Here is a 16,621-nt window from a genome sequence, read left to right on the forward strand (position 1 = left end):
GGTTCAATTGGTAGAGCATTGGACACAAGCCAAAAAGAGCTGAATTGCAGCCTGAGCGACATGGGCTTCATGTAGTGAGTTAGGTCAGTTCTTGCCTAGGCTGTTAAATTGAGCAGTTTGCTTCCTCTGGGGATGGTGTTGGGGGAGGGAGGAAATGGGAGAACAGAGGAAATAGGATTAAAGTAGCATGGGTAGTCCTATATCACAGAACCACACCTGGCACAGGGCAAGGGAAAGCAAAGAAACCATTACACCACTCAAGGTCACACTGTCAAAAAGGAATGAAAGTGTGGCCTGAGGTAAACATACATCAGTGTTGTAGCCGTATTATTGGGAATAAAACAGGACTTTTTTTTTTATTGTGATCTTAACCAATCTGATAAGGTTCTGACTGTATATGGAGAGCTGCTTTCACAAGTTCTGAGTGCCGTAGACATTTATGAGTTAGAACCCTTCACAGGAGTGAACGGTCAGGATGCAGTGAACGGAGCAATGATCTATTTATTCCACTGTTTCTCTTTGAACTTTCTGAAGCACATCATGCAACACAAGCCATTATTCCGCACTTTCTTTTCCCCAAATCCTCACTGCAGTTAATGTTACTCTGCTGTGGAATCGTCATGGACAGAATAAAGTCCCCATACCTTATTCAATAATTTGATAAAGGGCACTTTTCCTAATCTACAGAAAAGGCTGTGTTGCTGCCATTCTTAAATGAATCTTGTCAGAAAAGAGGCTTAAAGAACTGTTTCGTTGTCTTCCCTGGCACAATTCCTGCTAGTGCAACCATGAAGCCACTGAGAATGCTAGGGACTGGATAGTTTTATTATTAATGTGGTTATTTATGTGAATAGCTTTAACTGTACTGAGAGAGAGAGATAGCACGAGAGAGAGAGAGAGAGAGAGAGAGAGAGAGAGAGGGGGGCTTGGAACTTTTTTTAAATGCGCAATGATCTCACCATGCTGAGAATTAGTCTTTGGCCAAGTTGGGTTTTCCCTACTGCGGCCTAGAAGGATTTGGAATGGTTTGTTTGTCTCAGGTGGACATAATAGAGACATAATAAAGACAGATAAGCCCGAGATATGAGTGGCCACATACAAGACAGGATAAAAGGAGGAAGATGGGGGGGGGGGGGGGGAAACTGACTGATTCGCCCTAATGAGCACAGTTCTGCTAAACTGGCTGCCCTGTTTCTGCAACAACCACCATTTAAAGCAGTTCTGCTTCCACATTTCAAACACCTGCATAAACCCCAATAGACATGTCTCTAAGGCGAGATTGCTCACACACGCTCAAATTTGTTGTCAAGGAGCACAGAAAGATGTCACTGGCAAGTATGTTTCACCCCTCAGAAACAAAAAGAAAATCCAAACCAAACAAGCAGTGTTTTAACACCATAATGCTCGAACCTCAGGTTTGTATATAGAGTTCATAAATACCTTCCCTGCATTTCAGCATCTCCAGCTGGGTTACAAACACCCACTCCTCCCCAGGGAATTATTCTCGTGACCCATGCTTTAAATCTATTCTCAAAAGAAAAGAACACTACCTATCCTCCCCTTCAGCCCCCTCAAAAAAAGTCTGTGCCTAAGAGGGCATTTGGAATGTGAGTTTTGGCAGGAGCTCTCTCTTAATATTGCAGTCACTCTTAAAAGCTACAGTCCCATTGTGGAGGGGCTTTCAAGTCCAAGCTGCTCCACTTCCCATTAAAATAGGAAGTGGAACCACACAGGTTTCAGCATGTTGGGGGGGGTGGTGATGTCATCTGCACATCTAAACCACCATACAGGGTGTCAGGACAATGGCAGTCACTCCCTCCAGTTAACTAAGCAAACATTATTTACGAATCCGAAAATAGAGCACAAACAGGTCCATACTGGCATGTGAAGCAGGCAGACTTTTGTTTTAAAACAGTAAATTAACTTAAAAAGCAGGGGAGGGGGATAATTTGTACTCACTTTTCCAACTTGTGCACCCTCCCGTCTGAAAGGATTTGACATTCTAAGTATAGCAAGAAACGTCAATAAGAGACACAAAAATCCGTCAGAAAGAACAAAAGCACTATCATAACAGAAAACAAATTGAAACAAACTCTAGCACATATGAATATGCTCTGTGTAGGTTTAAATGATCCAATTAATGAGTGTAAGCATGTTTTGACCTGCTCTCCTCGCAGTGATGTCCCACAACACATTTTATTTAAAGAGAAAACAAAGACTTTCACAATGACTTGTTTGGAATTCTGGTAGAACAGTTATAGTATAAATGTACTGAAATCAGTCAGTCTTATGCAATAAACAGCATCCTCCAAAGTTCTATCAAAACTGTGGCTGGAAATGTTCACATTAGTCAGCTTGAATCAACAAATTTGTAGTCAAGGAGAACGAAAGGAGGTCACTAATTTACTACAATTGTTATTATGGTGGCATGCCCCATAACTAATTCTTCATATTCACAAACTATTCTTTGCTCTATTAGAAATACTGTATTGGTAGCATCCCAAAGTGACCCAAATAACCCCACATCCATAATGGTTAGAATAAGTGATGTGTTATCACTCAGATCTGATTAGAAACTGCCATCTTCACTGCCTGTGGGACTTTTTACGCAAAATTGGAGTAGTAAGGCAACAAACTATGCAGCGCACAGCAAGTGGACAAACAATTGCTGGATTTGTCACATTGCATTAAAAACACTTGGCTTAATGAGGAATAGATTTTTCACTACAGCTAACACAAACTACAAATCCATTAGATAGCGTCAGTGGAGAGGAGACACATTGGCCCGGATTTTCCGGGGCCTATGATCACGTACGTGGTGCGTACGCAGCCATAGGTGCCCTGCAAGTTCCGGGATTCTGCATGTACGAAAACCCAGAATTTGCGATCTGTCAAGTTTCAGCTTGTGGAACTGCGGGCTATTTGCACAACTGCTGCTCAGCGAATGCCTATGAAACTCTTACGCCTGGTAAAAGCAGGTGTAGGGCCTTCATTTACCAGCGCAAGAATTTTAATAAATACTAAAATAATTTTTAAAAATTATTTAAACATTAAAAAAAACTTAAAAATTAGTTATAGGTTATTTTTAGCCCTTTTAAAATGTTTACATTTATTTTTCAAAAAATAAATTTGTTTTAAATGTTTAATTTAATTGTATTTGAATTAATTTTGAACATGTGATGATTTATTTTTAGTTAACTGGTGCGTAATTGTGTGTTTTAGGTGATTTCTATTATGCTCATGGGGATTCCGTACGTAAATGGAATCCCCAGAAGCATGAATGGGAATCCCCTTAGTCATTGGTTGGCCTGGCCCACATGGTCCCAGGGGCGCTTGCGAACCGTATGTGCCCCTGGCATACGTGGGCCTTTACGCAGGCATACGCGTAGCGGTTCAGGAGCGCGAATCTACGAACCTCCTGGACCATCAGGTAGGTTCGTACTTTTCTTGCGGTTCGGAGGCATTCGCCCATGGGAAGCCTCTGACCACAAATGCAGGCCCATTCATTTGATACACTGACCCACACACGCTGGCCCACGCACATATTGTTTTTTTAGACCTCTGGGGATCGTGAGCCTTTTTATTTTTCAACCACCCCTTCTGAAAACTGACAAGGCAATTCAACCCACATCCCTCAGGAAGGAGGCTGAATTATGAACCCTAGCCACTCAAGTCCAAAGCTGTGCTTCTGCCCCCATTCTCCTTCACCACCAACACCCCTCCCTTTCCCTTTCTGCACTATGATGACCACTTCTGCAGTATTTCCAGGAATTGCAGGCAAGAGGATGTTCACTTGCATTAACAACACTATAGGGACAAATCTTCCTTTAATTGCGCTTGGGAGTAGGGGATTACCATGGCGCAGCCTAAAGAGGAAAATCAGACAGGCTCCGTTACAGGCGTGCGATCCTCCCCACCCAATTTTCCCTCGGTGCCCTGCAGCCAGGCAGTCCTTTACCCCCCAAGCACAAGAGGAGAAAAAGCTGCCCCTACGCTCTTACTGAGAAAAATTCAAAATAGTTTCCAGTCATGGGTCAGTGGGTAAAATACATTACCCACCGTGCCATTCAACAAAGGAAAGTCCTAGTATGTGTTGAGTTAGCTCATCTCCATCAGAGAGGCAGCATCAGTCACTGCAATGGCCATATCACCTGTGAGCTAGGGAGGGGAGAAACATAATGGGGCAGAGTTCCCACTCCTGGTTGCTATCCAGTGACCTCTGCTTGAAAACATATGTTTACATGGGCAACAGAATTGGATTCGGCTGTGGTACCCCATAAAGATCATATAGCCTGCCAACACTCACCATCTAGGCTTTTACATGAGGAACGGGCACTTGAGCGAGGCACCTAAGGGCTTCATGACTCACTCCCAGTATGAGTGTCTGCCATCAGGGGAGAAAACTGGGAAGAAGAAAAAATGTTTTGAATCAAGCCTAACTAACCACAAGTTCTCACCTTTCCCTTCAGAGTGGTCACGTTTTTGGATTGAAAGAAAACGGCAGGCAAAGTTAAAATAATGTTTAGATCTGAACTTTACTCAGCTCTTGAGTGAAGCAGGTGCCTCTGGCAATATTGTTCTTGGTAACACAGGCAGACGTTTCAGGAGGTTTGGATTAAAACTCTCCCCTGGTGCGGAGCACACTGGTGACATTGTAGCGCTGGCCAGACAAGCAGGTTTTCTGGTTTATCTGCTGCCAGAAAACATTTTACAGTAGCTCCTCAGTACAGCTGTCTGCTCTATACCATGACATACAACAGAACACACACCATTTATGGCTTCTTCACTAATACAGAAACCAGGTAAAATACCCCTAACTATAGTAGGGTTTGGGTAAAATTCCCATCACAGCCTTATATGGTCACTATATGTTATGTACACAAACTTTATACAAGACAAAAGCAACATGCAGACTTGAATGAGAAGAGGCCATTCAGTCCATTCAGCTGCCCTCGGAGGAATGCCTTGGCACCAAGCCCACACCCCCTGATCCCCTGTTGAATTAGTAATTAGTGTTCAGTGTGCTGGGACATACTTCATAAATGATCATGTATGAAGTTGCTCCTCAAGTTTAAGGCTTTAAGGCTTCTGGTTTCTTGAGATTATATATGTTCACTGGTTCTCTTTTCCTGGTTATGCACAAAGTATCTTTTCACATCCACACGTCAACTCCTTTCTTAATTTAAAACAATTATATTTCTCTTTCCTCCCAAAAGAAATCATTTATCGAATAAGAACTGGTAGACTTCAAATGTTGTTCCTCACAACTCTGCGACTAAAGACGTTGGAGCCATTTTGCAGGTCCTTTGAATCTTCCCATTGCTATCCTATCACCGATAGAATAATGGGCAACTTCACTAACCTCAACACCATTGACATGCCCCCTCACTACTACAACAATTAAACAATGGAACCTGTTTCCCAATTTTCCCTTGCTGGAGTCTGAAGACACAGGAGAGCCAAGTACAGTAGTTGATACTGGTAGGTTATATTTCTGTTCCTAGATTAAAAGAAGATAAAAACAGACCACAATAAACTTGTGTCCAGATAAAAGCAAGGGCCAGCAAGTGAAAAAGAAACAAAACGTTAACACATTGGAGATTTGATTTTAGAACAACTTTCTCTATTAGTATGCTGAGCATCCTATCTGTTACATGGGATGGACAAGAGATTCCCACTACACAGTGCTGGACAACCATTCCAGTACACACTTCAAATCAATTACACATCAGAAAGACAGAAGATAACAACAATATTCAGAGCATTTCCTTCCTGTATAGCACAATACAAAAGAAAACAAGGAAATAAATTTCACCCAACAGTGTTTCGTTCCCTTGCTACACAGGTGGCCAAACCACATTCGTAAAGTGACTTCTTCACACTTGTCACTGGAAACTGAATTGAAAATGCTTTCCAACCAACCATCAACATTGATAAAAAAGCACTTGGTACACGAGTATGAAAATACTGTTAACATACAAAGAAATGGAGGAGTTACACAGCACTACAAGCCAGAGGAACACCGAGCAACAGGAAAAGACACACAAGGTTCCATTACAGTGGTAAGATACCTTCTATACAATGGCAAGACTGAAAGGCCCAGCACTGCAGTCAGTAACTACCTTGACGATAACATTTAACGCAAACACAATCTGCTCTTGTTGCTAAGAGAAACATCTGCAAGACAGAGTAAAATGGCATGCCCCACAAGTTAGAGAAAAATAAGATGTCGTTATTTCAAGAAAAATTAAAGTCCCCTATAGAGCAAACTAAGGTTATGAAAAATGAAACATAACCAACGGCACATCACTGCACCATCACACAATTTGATATAGTTACTACATAATTTTACTTTATTAACCAATTGGTGAGTCGAGCTTCCACTACTGACCACACTGAGCTTTACAATCTAGGGCTAGGTGCACCTGGCTCAGGTTAGGCAGAGATGTCTTTCAATCCTTGTGAAATGGGCCTTTTCCCTCCAATGCCACCAGATACAGAATCCTGAAAATGCTTTGCGGACATCCAATAGTCAGCTTTGTAAACCTCTGCTCCTATTCAAATACCAGTATCTTCCTCCCCCACAACAGGTTTTCCTATCGGGGGCCCGGGAGGGGGGGTGGGGGGTGGGGGATATCCTCATCATCTACTCCGAACGTACAATAACCAAACCAACCCCACGACGATTATTTTAAAAATTTATTAATTCATGCCAATTTAACAGCATTGGCCCAGAACTTGGTGTCGGGGGCTTGCCGCGCATGCAAGCCCCCGATGTGCGCTCACCCTGCGCGCCGACCTCTGAAACCTGGCCCGCAGTGGATTTCCTGTCAGTGGCCTGGTTCTGATGTCGGCGCGCTGCGCTAACCTGACCCAGCGGCGTAGTTAGTGCGATGTGCCGGCTGGGATCAGGTGAGCACTGTTCAGCCAATCAGGGGAGGGGAAACTTCATTCATAAGTTTGAGAGTAAGAATTGTCAAACTCATGAGAAGTACTGCACCCCAAAACACTACTTAAACTTTAAATAAAATTTTTTAAAACATCCCAATCATTAAATTAAGTATAAATAAGTTTTAAAAAATAATTTAAACAATAATTTTTTTTTTTGAAAAAAATAAATTTTTAATAAAAAGGGTCTAAAATTAAACTTACCTTATTGTAGATTCTTTAAAATAATAAACCTGCGGAAATTTTTTTTTCTAAATTGCACTAAAACACCACTTACCTGTAAAAATAAATACTTACGTGTGCTTTTTACAAGCGTAAAGACCGGAGGCCTTTACACATGCGCAAATCCCCCAAAACAGAGGAAATCCAAGACGCACGCGCTGCCCCCTACAGCGCACGCGCTAGCCTCTTCAACTCTTGGGTTAGAGGAGAGGAAATGCCGGTTTTCAGCGCATGCGCTGTGCATGCTGAAAACCGGCATTTCCTCCGGCCAGACGCGTGAGTACCCCTTCCGTACTCACGCGTTTGGGGAGGAATTACTGCCCCTATATGTCCATATTACAATGCAATGCAATAAAAGCATCTCCCTCTTTTACACTGGGTATAAAATTATACCTGAAGTCTTCACACTTCGATACATTTCCAGAGAAATCCTTTCATTTCATGGCACTGTAATAAGGACATCGTTTTATTTCCACTATTGATTCTCATCATGATTTTGTCTCATCACTGCTGCCAGATTATTTTAATTAAAATGATTCCAAAAAATGTCCAAATTACAAAACAAAAACAAATCAACCCCCTAGTCCTCCCCTCTTGCTTAACAGGTGTTGAGATGGGTACACATGAGCTACTTATTCTCCATTTCATTAAACTTCTGATTCAAGATGTGATCATGACTACATTGCAGCAATACTAAGAGAGCCAGTGGTATAGTGTTTCAGGTTTACAGCTAAACTTGCCAGTGTAATCAGTGCCCCATTATGATCTGGAATTCCTGGATGATTGAAAACATACAGGTACCTGTCTTTCCAAGAGTAATTCCAGGTGAAGCTTTACAGAACACAGGTTCCAGGTTCACCCTGTAATGCTTCGCGTGCTGCAGAAACTTGGAATTTACTCAGTGTTGACTTTGGGGTCTGCGATTCCCGTTCCATTTACTCCAAGCAAAATCATGAGAGATGGGGAGTAATTGAGGCTCATCAGTTGCACGTCCTCACTCATTCACACTTTATAATGAACTATCAGCACTGGGCCCCAGTACACGGATGAGTAGGCCGTTTTATACAAAGACTGCATTGCTATTGGTATTGGCACTGGCCATATGATTCTCAAATCTATGTAATGCAAGAGAAAAAAAGGAAATGACAGCATACATTCCGGCATCTAAAACATCTGCTTATGTTTTCTACCACCACCCCCACCACCTCCCCCGCAACACCACCCTCCAGAACATATGTGTAAATTCAACACAATGGGCATGCTATAATAACTTGAGTGTTCAAGAATCATTGAGGCGACTCTTAAAAAAGGAAACAAATGTATGATGCGTTGACGCCTCAATGGGTAGATGGACCACCCAGTGTAACACTAAGCCATAAACATCAGGAAGGTTTCAGCCCTGATCCTTGGTCTGTGGCGAGTTAACTGAAGACGTTGAAGGCAACAGTGTAAATTTCTGCACTTGGCCTCAATGTTTCAGCGTTGCAATGCAATGCTCCCGTAGTGGAACAGTCTGCTGACACGCCACGCACTGCCTCGGCTCACACATTGACAGCTACCACTTGGGTGAGAGACTGAAGGACTGACAGCTCCTGTGCACTAGTCTGCACCTTCAGGTGAGGGGAAAGGGGAGGAAAATTAGACAACTCTAACCGGGACCTCGTCACAGTAATGAGGCTGGGGTCAGGAACTCGGCAAACTCTAGTGAGATGTCGCACCCCACCAATCTGTAGTGTGATATGTCGGAGTCCTTATGCACTGCGTCACTGCAGTATGCAGAGTAAATCTACACTATTTAATAATGACCATAGCTGATTTAGAACAGTCTGGATTTAAAAGGAGATTCTAAAATCAATTGGTTAAATAGTTTAATCAATTACAAATTAAATAAGGGATCTGTCATCATGCCAGCAGGTATTGGCACGGTACAATGCTGTGTACACACTGGACGCAGTCATTCAGATCCTGTTCTACAGGAAACAGCTGATGTTAAGCTAACAAAACAAACACTGAAGTGGATTTCAGGTCTTTAGCTGGGCAATTAACATACACGCTGGCCAAAAAGTGCCATCCACACAACCTGGGGTACATTCCCTGGGCACGGTTTGAAATCTACAATTAACCAAGAGGCGGGAACACTTTTATAATGATTTAATATATCTTCATATTTTATTTAGTGTTTGTTTCATCCATTGAATGTTCCATCACCAGAGTCTGGAATGACCAATTTCATTGAAATTCCACCCACCCACCTTCTACATCATTCTCTACTTGTTCCTCAAAGATACACCTTGATGCACATTAGCTGCAGCACTAATCTCACTGAACGAATCCTCACTCAGTGCCAGCATTGTCAGCAAGTTCGGTAATAGTTCAAGGCCTGATATCCAGAAGCACTCAGTTATAGAAGATAGTGAAGATTCCAATTTTAAATCCTGAGGGTCACAGAATTCCTGCAGTGCAGGAGAAGCCTTACCCAGATCATACTTCTAGAAGTGGTTGAAAGATGCTAAACTTCTTCACGGCTAGGTTATCCTGTCAGGTTCTCTCTTCTTTACCCCGCACCCCCACCCTGAGGTTGCCTTCTCTGCCCCAGAACCGTGCTGAACCTAACAACTCAGCAAACGCTCAGACCTCCAGTCAAGTTCACTCACCAATGGGCAGGCAATCCAAGGTATCTGCCAAGACTGCAATTCAAACTGCAGGCGTATGACTCAAGTCCAACCGCTAGAGCGACCAGGCCCCTTCCCTCCCTGTGATCACCAGGTTTATGAATAAACAAAAAGAATTATGTCTACCAACTTGACAAATTTGGTACACCTGTAATATGTCCCACAGAAAGCAAGATTTGCAACCGCAGAAAGCACAAGAGAGATGTTCCCAATGAAAACTGTGCTCATCCTCAATGCCAAGAGATAGTTACCACAGGATCACAAAGTCACTGATCATTGACAATCAGTTTTTAAAAAAAGGAAAAATATCAGAGTGAACACAAGAAAAGACACACATCTGTGTTACCTCCTCCAGCCCTACAACCCTCCGAGATCTCTACGCTCCTCCAATTCTGGCCTCTTGCGCATTCCCGATTTTAATAGCGCCACCATCGGTGGCCATGCCTACAGCTGCCTAGGACACATGCTCTGGAATTCCATCCCTAAACCGCTCTACCTCCCTTTCCTCCTTTAAGACGCTTCTTAAAACTTAACTCTTTGACCAAGTATCTGTCCTAATTTCTCCTTATGTGGCTTGGTGTCAAATTTTGTTTGATAGTGCTCCTGTGAAGCGTCTTGGGAGGTTTTACTAAGTTAAAAGGTGCTATATAAATGCAAGTTGTTGTTGTGGTTATCCCATCCACACTGCACAATTGCCCAAATGCCAGCCTGATAGATCAGGCCAGACTCTGTGTTCACTGCCCAGGTGTGAACCTCTCCTCCCCTTCCAGGGCCCTACTTCAGGCGTTAGAGATCAACGTAAAGTATCTACACCGAAGATCACCATTTTGACTTCCCCTTCCCACTCTTGCCCATCTTGCACTTTTCTTTCAACCCAATTCACATATTTTCAACCTCCCTCCCCCAATATAATTAATTAACATCTTAAATAAAGCTTTCAGTTCAACACAGATGAAACAGAAATCTAATAAAACATGATAAACATATTGGGCCATAATTTACAGCCCGTACGAGGTGTGTACGCGCCCGTAGGGGCCGCGCAAGTTCCGGGTTTAGGCATGCGAAGCGTGTGCGCTAAAGCCCGGAACTTGCAATCTGTCAAGAATCTTCGACAGATAATCCACATCCCCAGGAAAAGGGCATCCGCGAGCGGAAAGTTGGGCTATTTGCCCAGCGAATGCCCATGAATTTCTTACACCGGGTACAAACAGGCAGAAGGCCTGCTTTTACCAGCGTAAGATTTTTAAAGAACAGAAAAGTAATTTTTTTCCAATAATTTATACATTTAAAAACCAGTGAAATAAGGCAAGTTTATTTTTAGCCCCTTTAAAATATGTAAATTTATTTTTCAAAAAATTAAATTGTTTTAAATATTTAATTAAATGCCATTTTGATTAACTTTAAATATGTGATTTTTTTATTTATTTGAAGTGTACGTGTATTTTTGGGGGTATTCCCAGTCATACTTATCAGGATTCCGTATGTACGGAAACCCCATAAGTATGAATGGGGATTCCCCTTCTTTCATTGGTTGGGCCGGCCCACGTGATCCCAGGGCGCTTGCGAACCACGTGTGCCCCTGGGATATGTGGGCCTCTACGCAGGCCTACGCATAGAGGCCCAGGAACGCAAGTGCCCGAACCTCCGGGACCATCAAGTAAGTTGGTAGATTTTTTGCTGGTCGGAGGCGTCCGCCCGCCCGCAGGAAGCTTCCGACTGCAAATTCAGGGCCATTAACATTATAAACAGTTAACAATATAAATAAGAAATGAAAATGGCATATACTTTAATAAAATCCCTCTCCTTTCCTTTTTGCAATTTAGTACACATTTTCAAACCCCCACCAGCATACATTCTTCATGGACAGCCTCTTACAGCTTTGGTTACTTGTCCTTTGGCGGTTTTCCCACACTCTCTGATGTATGATTACTTGACAAAAGAATGAAATAAAAACCTGAAACACAATAAATTAATTACAGATTTCTGTCCATCCAGCAACTTAACCCAGGGGAGTGCAGCAGGGCTTCTGCTGGTTTAAATTTAAAAGAAAACCTAATATTTCACTGAATAACCAGAAACAGAAAGAAAAACTACTGAAGGATCAAGTTTTGTTCTGCTTATTTTGTTGCACCTTGAATAATTCCCCTCTTTGCATTTGTATACCAATTGAGCTTCCCCCTGCCACTGCGCAGCCGTCTCGCTGGAAATGTTCTCAGCACAAACCAATTTCCTCACTCCTGGTCTTGTACCCCTCTCCATGTAGGAGTGCAGTCTACAGATGTGCACACTCAGCCTTGCAAATACTGGAAGCGTATTGAAGTACCACAGCTAATATCCTTACAATGAGGTTAGAAACTTACTACTAAACGGCTCCTATCTGTCCATCAGCACCTCTGTAACAGTGACTGACAGCAGCTGTAACACCAGACAGAAATAAATTAAAACTTCAACTTACTGTAGGCTGACTAAATTAGTCCAGGTTGATTCTGAAACCGGAGAGAGATTTAAAGAAGCACTCTCTTCATGAAGGCAAGCCATTTTATTTTTGTTTGTGGAGAAGAACTGTGTGACATCATTGCCACAATAATGAAAAAAAACTTCCATTTATATAGCGCCTTTCACAACCCCAGGACGGCCCAAAGTGCTTTACAGCCAAAGAAATACTTTTGAAGTGCAGTCACTGTTGTAATGTCATGCACAAATGACATAATCGAACAAGTTGTGACAGGGTGTACACCAAAGCCAGAAATTGTTTGCCAAGTACTTTTTCTTAAAGGTAGTGGGCCTTTAAATAGTTTAAAGGGGGAAATGTAGTAAAAGTGTCTACAGAGAAGAGAATGAGAACGTGGTATGCAAGACCTCTGAACAAAGAGGCAGGGGCCGCTGGTGACAGGGGGATAGAATAGTGAGTGTACAAGTGAATGCATGATAGATGTGAGGGGGAGGGGAGAACACAACGTGAACAGCAGAGAAGTAAAAAGGGCGTGTCCAGCAATGACACACGTACAGAGACATGCCAACAGAGAGAGAGACTCAGATCAACCAAGTTCATATACAAATACTTCATGTGCTCATACTGCTTTTCCATGTGCACTATTTTTATGCGGGCATTAATCAATTTAATCAAACAGGTTAACATCTATGCAAAAATAGCACATTCAGAAATATGGTGTTTGTATGTAAACTTCATTGATGGGATTTTCTGCTCCAGAGAGAAACAGACAGACAGGGAATCGGAGATCAAGGCTCCTTCAGGCCTCCCATCTATGCTGAAGGATTTTAATAAATAGACAAAGGTTGTGTGCTTTTCCTCAAAAAACTATACTTTTTTTGTTGTCCCTAAATTTCTTCAAATTAATTAGGTTTTTTTGCTATTGCTTCAATGAACATAATCTAAACTGTCATGTACTGAACATAGCAGTCCTGTGCTATGACATCCATTAAAGAACGTATTTCTTTCCGATTACTTGCTTGTCATTTCCTTGCACTGTTTTTAGGTTCCTTGCCAGGGAGAAGTGAGAGAATCTTCAGCTAATGAATAAAGATTGAAATAAATGAACTGGGAATGGTTGGTCGGAAATCCTACCCAAGTTTTAGTCTTCACTTACTTCCATAAATGTGTTTATAATCTATAAAATGGAACAGGTGTGGAAAGAAGCCCAAGTATCATTGGCAAACCTTTTGCAGACAGCAAGGCTTGCATTCAGAATTCTCAACAGGATTTATTTACTCTGACAATTGCAAAGACTGGACAGAGCTTGGAGAAGCAGAATAGGGTTTTGTGGAATACAGGAAACTTTGTGATATCCGGCACCGACGGGACCAAGCTGTTGCCGTCCCATCAAAACTGCCGGACAAACCAGCGCTAATGTTAAAACATACGGAAGCTTTTGAACTCCGTATCTAGCAACAAACCCTGTTAGCAACAGCTTCTAAACAGTCGGCCGTAGCTTGCAAGCATCTCTGTAGCTAAACCTTGCAGAGCCTGACTAGTGAAAAAAAAGCAACGAAAAGAAAAAAAACTTACTGAACAGACTCCTGAATTTTGCCGGTGGCTCGAGCATTCCGGACAGTTAACCTCCGGATAAACCAAAGTTTCCTGTAGAAGGTACGGCTAGGAAGAAGTCCATAATCGGCTGTCCAGCCTTTCCGTGCAACAATGGATGCTGCCAGTCCACAGATGTGCACTTGACACACGCCCTGCACTCAGCACCTCTCAGCACTCCAATCGTTTCCTTTGCTTAGTCACGGTGTGCTAACTGGCTGAACAACAGATCATAATGACTGGACTGCAGATTCAACCATCCCATCCGCAGTCCCGTACAATAAATTTGCACCCACTGGCCAACCCAAATTACAGATCTGTACTACCCATCTGACCAGAAATTGCATCTAAAAGAACAAATCAGCTCAACAGAAATCGCACCCTAAAAGAGTTCAATAATAATGTCACCTGCCTGAACCAGAACATTTACATGTCCCAATTGGACAGAGGGCCATTGTAGTGTATGTGCCTTTAAGTCAGAACTACTTTTTACAGCTCCTGTATACTGTAGTACCGGCAGTGACCACACCGGTATATAAGCTGTGCGCATGCCTCTGTACCCCAGTCTAGAGTTTACCCTCCTCCAGTAAAGACTTGTTATTTGTTTATGTACAGCATCCGTGTGATTATTTATCCACTGAACCACGGATCTAACAGTGGCGACGAGAATCTACCTGCAACATAAAAAAAGTCGAGTCCAGGAACACGGGCATCGACCGCGAGCAACCGCCCAGCAGTCAGGCAGAGATCCAACTTCGCTGGGGAGGCTGTGGAGAGCCGGGCTTGGTTCCCCAGCCATAACGAGCAGTAAGAGACCGACGACAGGTCCAGAACAGACCCTTCCCGAGCAGCGGCGGCTGGAGCCGACCGACGGCAGAGAGAGAGAGAGAGCCGAGCAGCATTGACGGGGTAAGAAAGAGGGTGAAGAGAGCAGGGCGCAGCCGGGGGTTGATCACCGAGCGGCGTCGAGGAAAAATACTGCAAACCGGAGAGAGGGTAAGAAACAGCCGGGTTCTAGACTGAGCGGCGTCAACAAATATCAAGAGAAGAACATGCAGAGCACAGCCAGGGATCACGGGCTGATCAGGGTCCGCGGGGCGAAGCAAGGGGAGACGCCATTGAGCCGCGGAGAAGCAGGGAGAGCGCGGGAGACGCCATTGAGCCGCGGAGAAGCAGGGAGAGCGTGGGAGGCGCCATTGAGCCGCGGAGAAGAAGGAAGCGCGCGGGAGACGCCATTTTGCGAAGCCGCAGCGGAGAAGACGGGCGAGCGCGGGAAGGAAGGAAAGAGCGGGAGACGCCATTTTGTGCCAGCGGAGAAGAAGGGGAAGCGCGGGAGGCGCCATTGGTGATAGTTAACGCACAACCAAGGATGCCGAAGAGTGGCAGTATCTCTATATTTGACAATGAAGTCGAAGATTGGGCGACATATGTGGAACGTATTGAGGTGTACTGCAGGGCAAATGAAGTGCCAGATGCTAATAAAGCACTGGCTCTGTTAAATTCCATGGGTGCAAAAACTTATAGGTTACTGCAAAATCTAATAATCCCAGAGAAGCCGGTAAACAAGAATTTTGAAAGCATAGTAGAAATCCTACAGGACCACTTAAACCCCACACCGCTGCTGATAGCGGAAAGATTTAAGTTTCACAAAAGGAACCAGCATAAAGATGAAAGCAATGCTGAGTACCTAACGGAACTGCGCAAGCTATCGAAATACTGCCAGTTTGGAGCGGGACTAGCAGACACGTTAAGGGACAAGTTTGTGTGTGGGCTACAAAGTGAAGGAACCCAGAAATGGCTTCTATCAGAAAAGGACCTTACGCTGGACAAAGCTTTCAGTATGGCAGTATCACACGAAGCAGCCGCAAGGGGCGCTGCAGAGATACAACGGAGACCACAAGAATATGGCACCAACGAAATGACCTATGGAACAGGGAAGTGCTGTCGCTGCGGCAGAACAACACATGACCAGAAAGATTGTTGGTTCAAGGACCAAGTGTGCAGTGTGGGAAAGCAGGACACATAGCAAGAGTCTGCAGGTCTGGGAAGAAAACCAACAGTAAGAAATCTCCACAGGAGAAGTACAAAAAGGTACACCAGGTGATGGACGGTTGTTCAGACGAACAGAAAAGTGACACAGACTCCGGAAGCAAGGAGCTGGGTTGTCTGAAACTACATAATGTAACCGAAATGGAGGATCACCAGACTATCTGGGTTACACTCAAGATAGACGGAGTCCACGTGGAAATGGAATTGGACACAGGGTCAGCTCTAACAGTCATAAATCAAAGAGACTACAAGCGGCTATTTTCACACATACCCTTGAAAGCTACAGAGATTGTCTTGAAGACGTATACGGGACAAAAAGTCTACCCCAAAGGAAAAATAAGGGTGAAAGTGACATATAAAGGTCAGGAAATACCTAAAATGGATATATATGTATTGCCAAATGGAGGACCACCACTGCTAGGACGTGAATGGATCCGGAAGATACATTTAGATTGGCATTCCATACAGGCACTGAAGGTGGAGGCCAAAAAGGATGACGACGTCACACCTGGACGACTGTCAAAAATGCTAACTGATGCAAAAGAAGTGTTCCAGGAGGGACTAGGAACACTAAAAGGAATAACAGCAACAATTAAAATAGAGGATAATGCAAGCCCAAAGTTTCTGAAGGCCAGACCAGTGCCTTATGCGATCAGACCAGCGGTTGAAGCAGAGCTGGAAGGGT

General features: G+C 43.5%; 1 protein-coding gene across 4 annotated transcripts in view; it reads right to left on the reverse strand.

Moving 5' to 3' along the window:
* The window catches only part of bcl11aa (BCL11 transcription factor A a), a 172,931-nt gene that overhangs the window by 123,435 nt on the left and 32,875 nt on the right, over positions 1–16,621 (reverse strand). The window contains exon 2 of one of the 4 annotated variants that reach the window (XM_085981419.1): positions 1,960–2,002. The exons of the other annotated variants lie outside the window; for them this stretch is intronic. Coding sequence (XP_085837545.1) covers positions 1,960–2,002 — 43 coding nt within the window. The remainder of the gene's footprint in view (positions 1–1,959; positions 2,003–16,621) is intronic. 4 annotated transcript variants of the gene reach the window in all.

Source organism: Somniosus microcephalus, chromosome 3 (assembly GCF_052327205.1).
Source record: "Somniosus microcephalus isolate GS21.2 chromosome 3, FLI_Smic_1.0, whole genome shotgun sequence".
Lineage (NCBI taxonomy): Eukaryota > Metazoa > Chordata > Chondrichthyes > Squaliformes > Somniosidae > Somniosus > Somniosus microcephalus.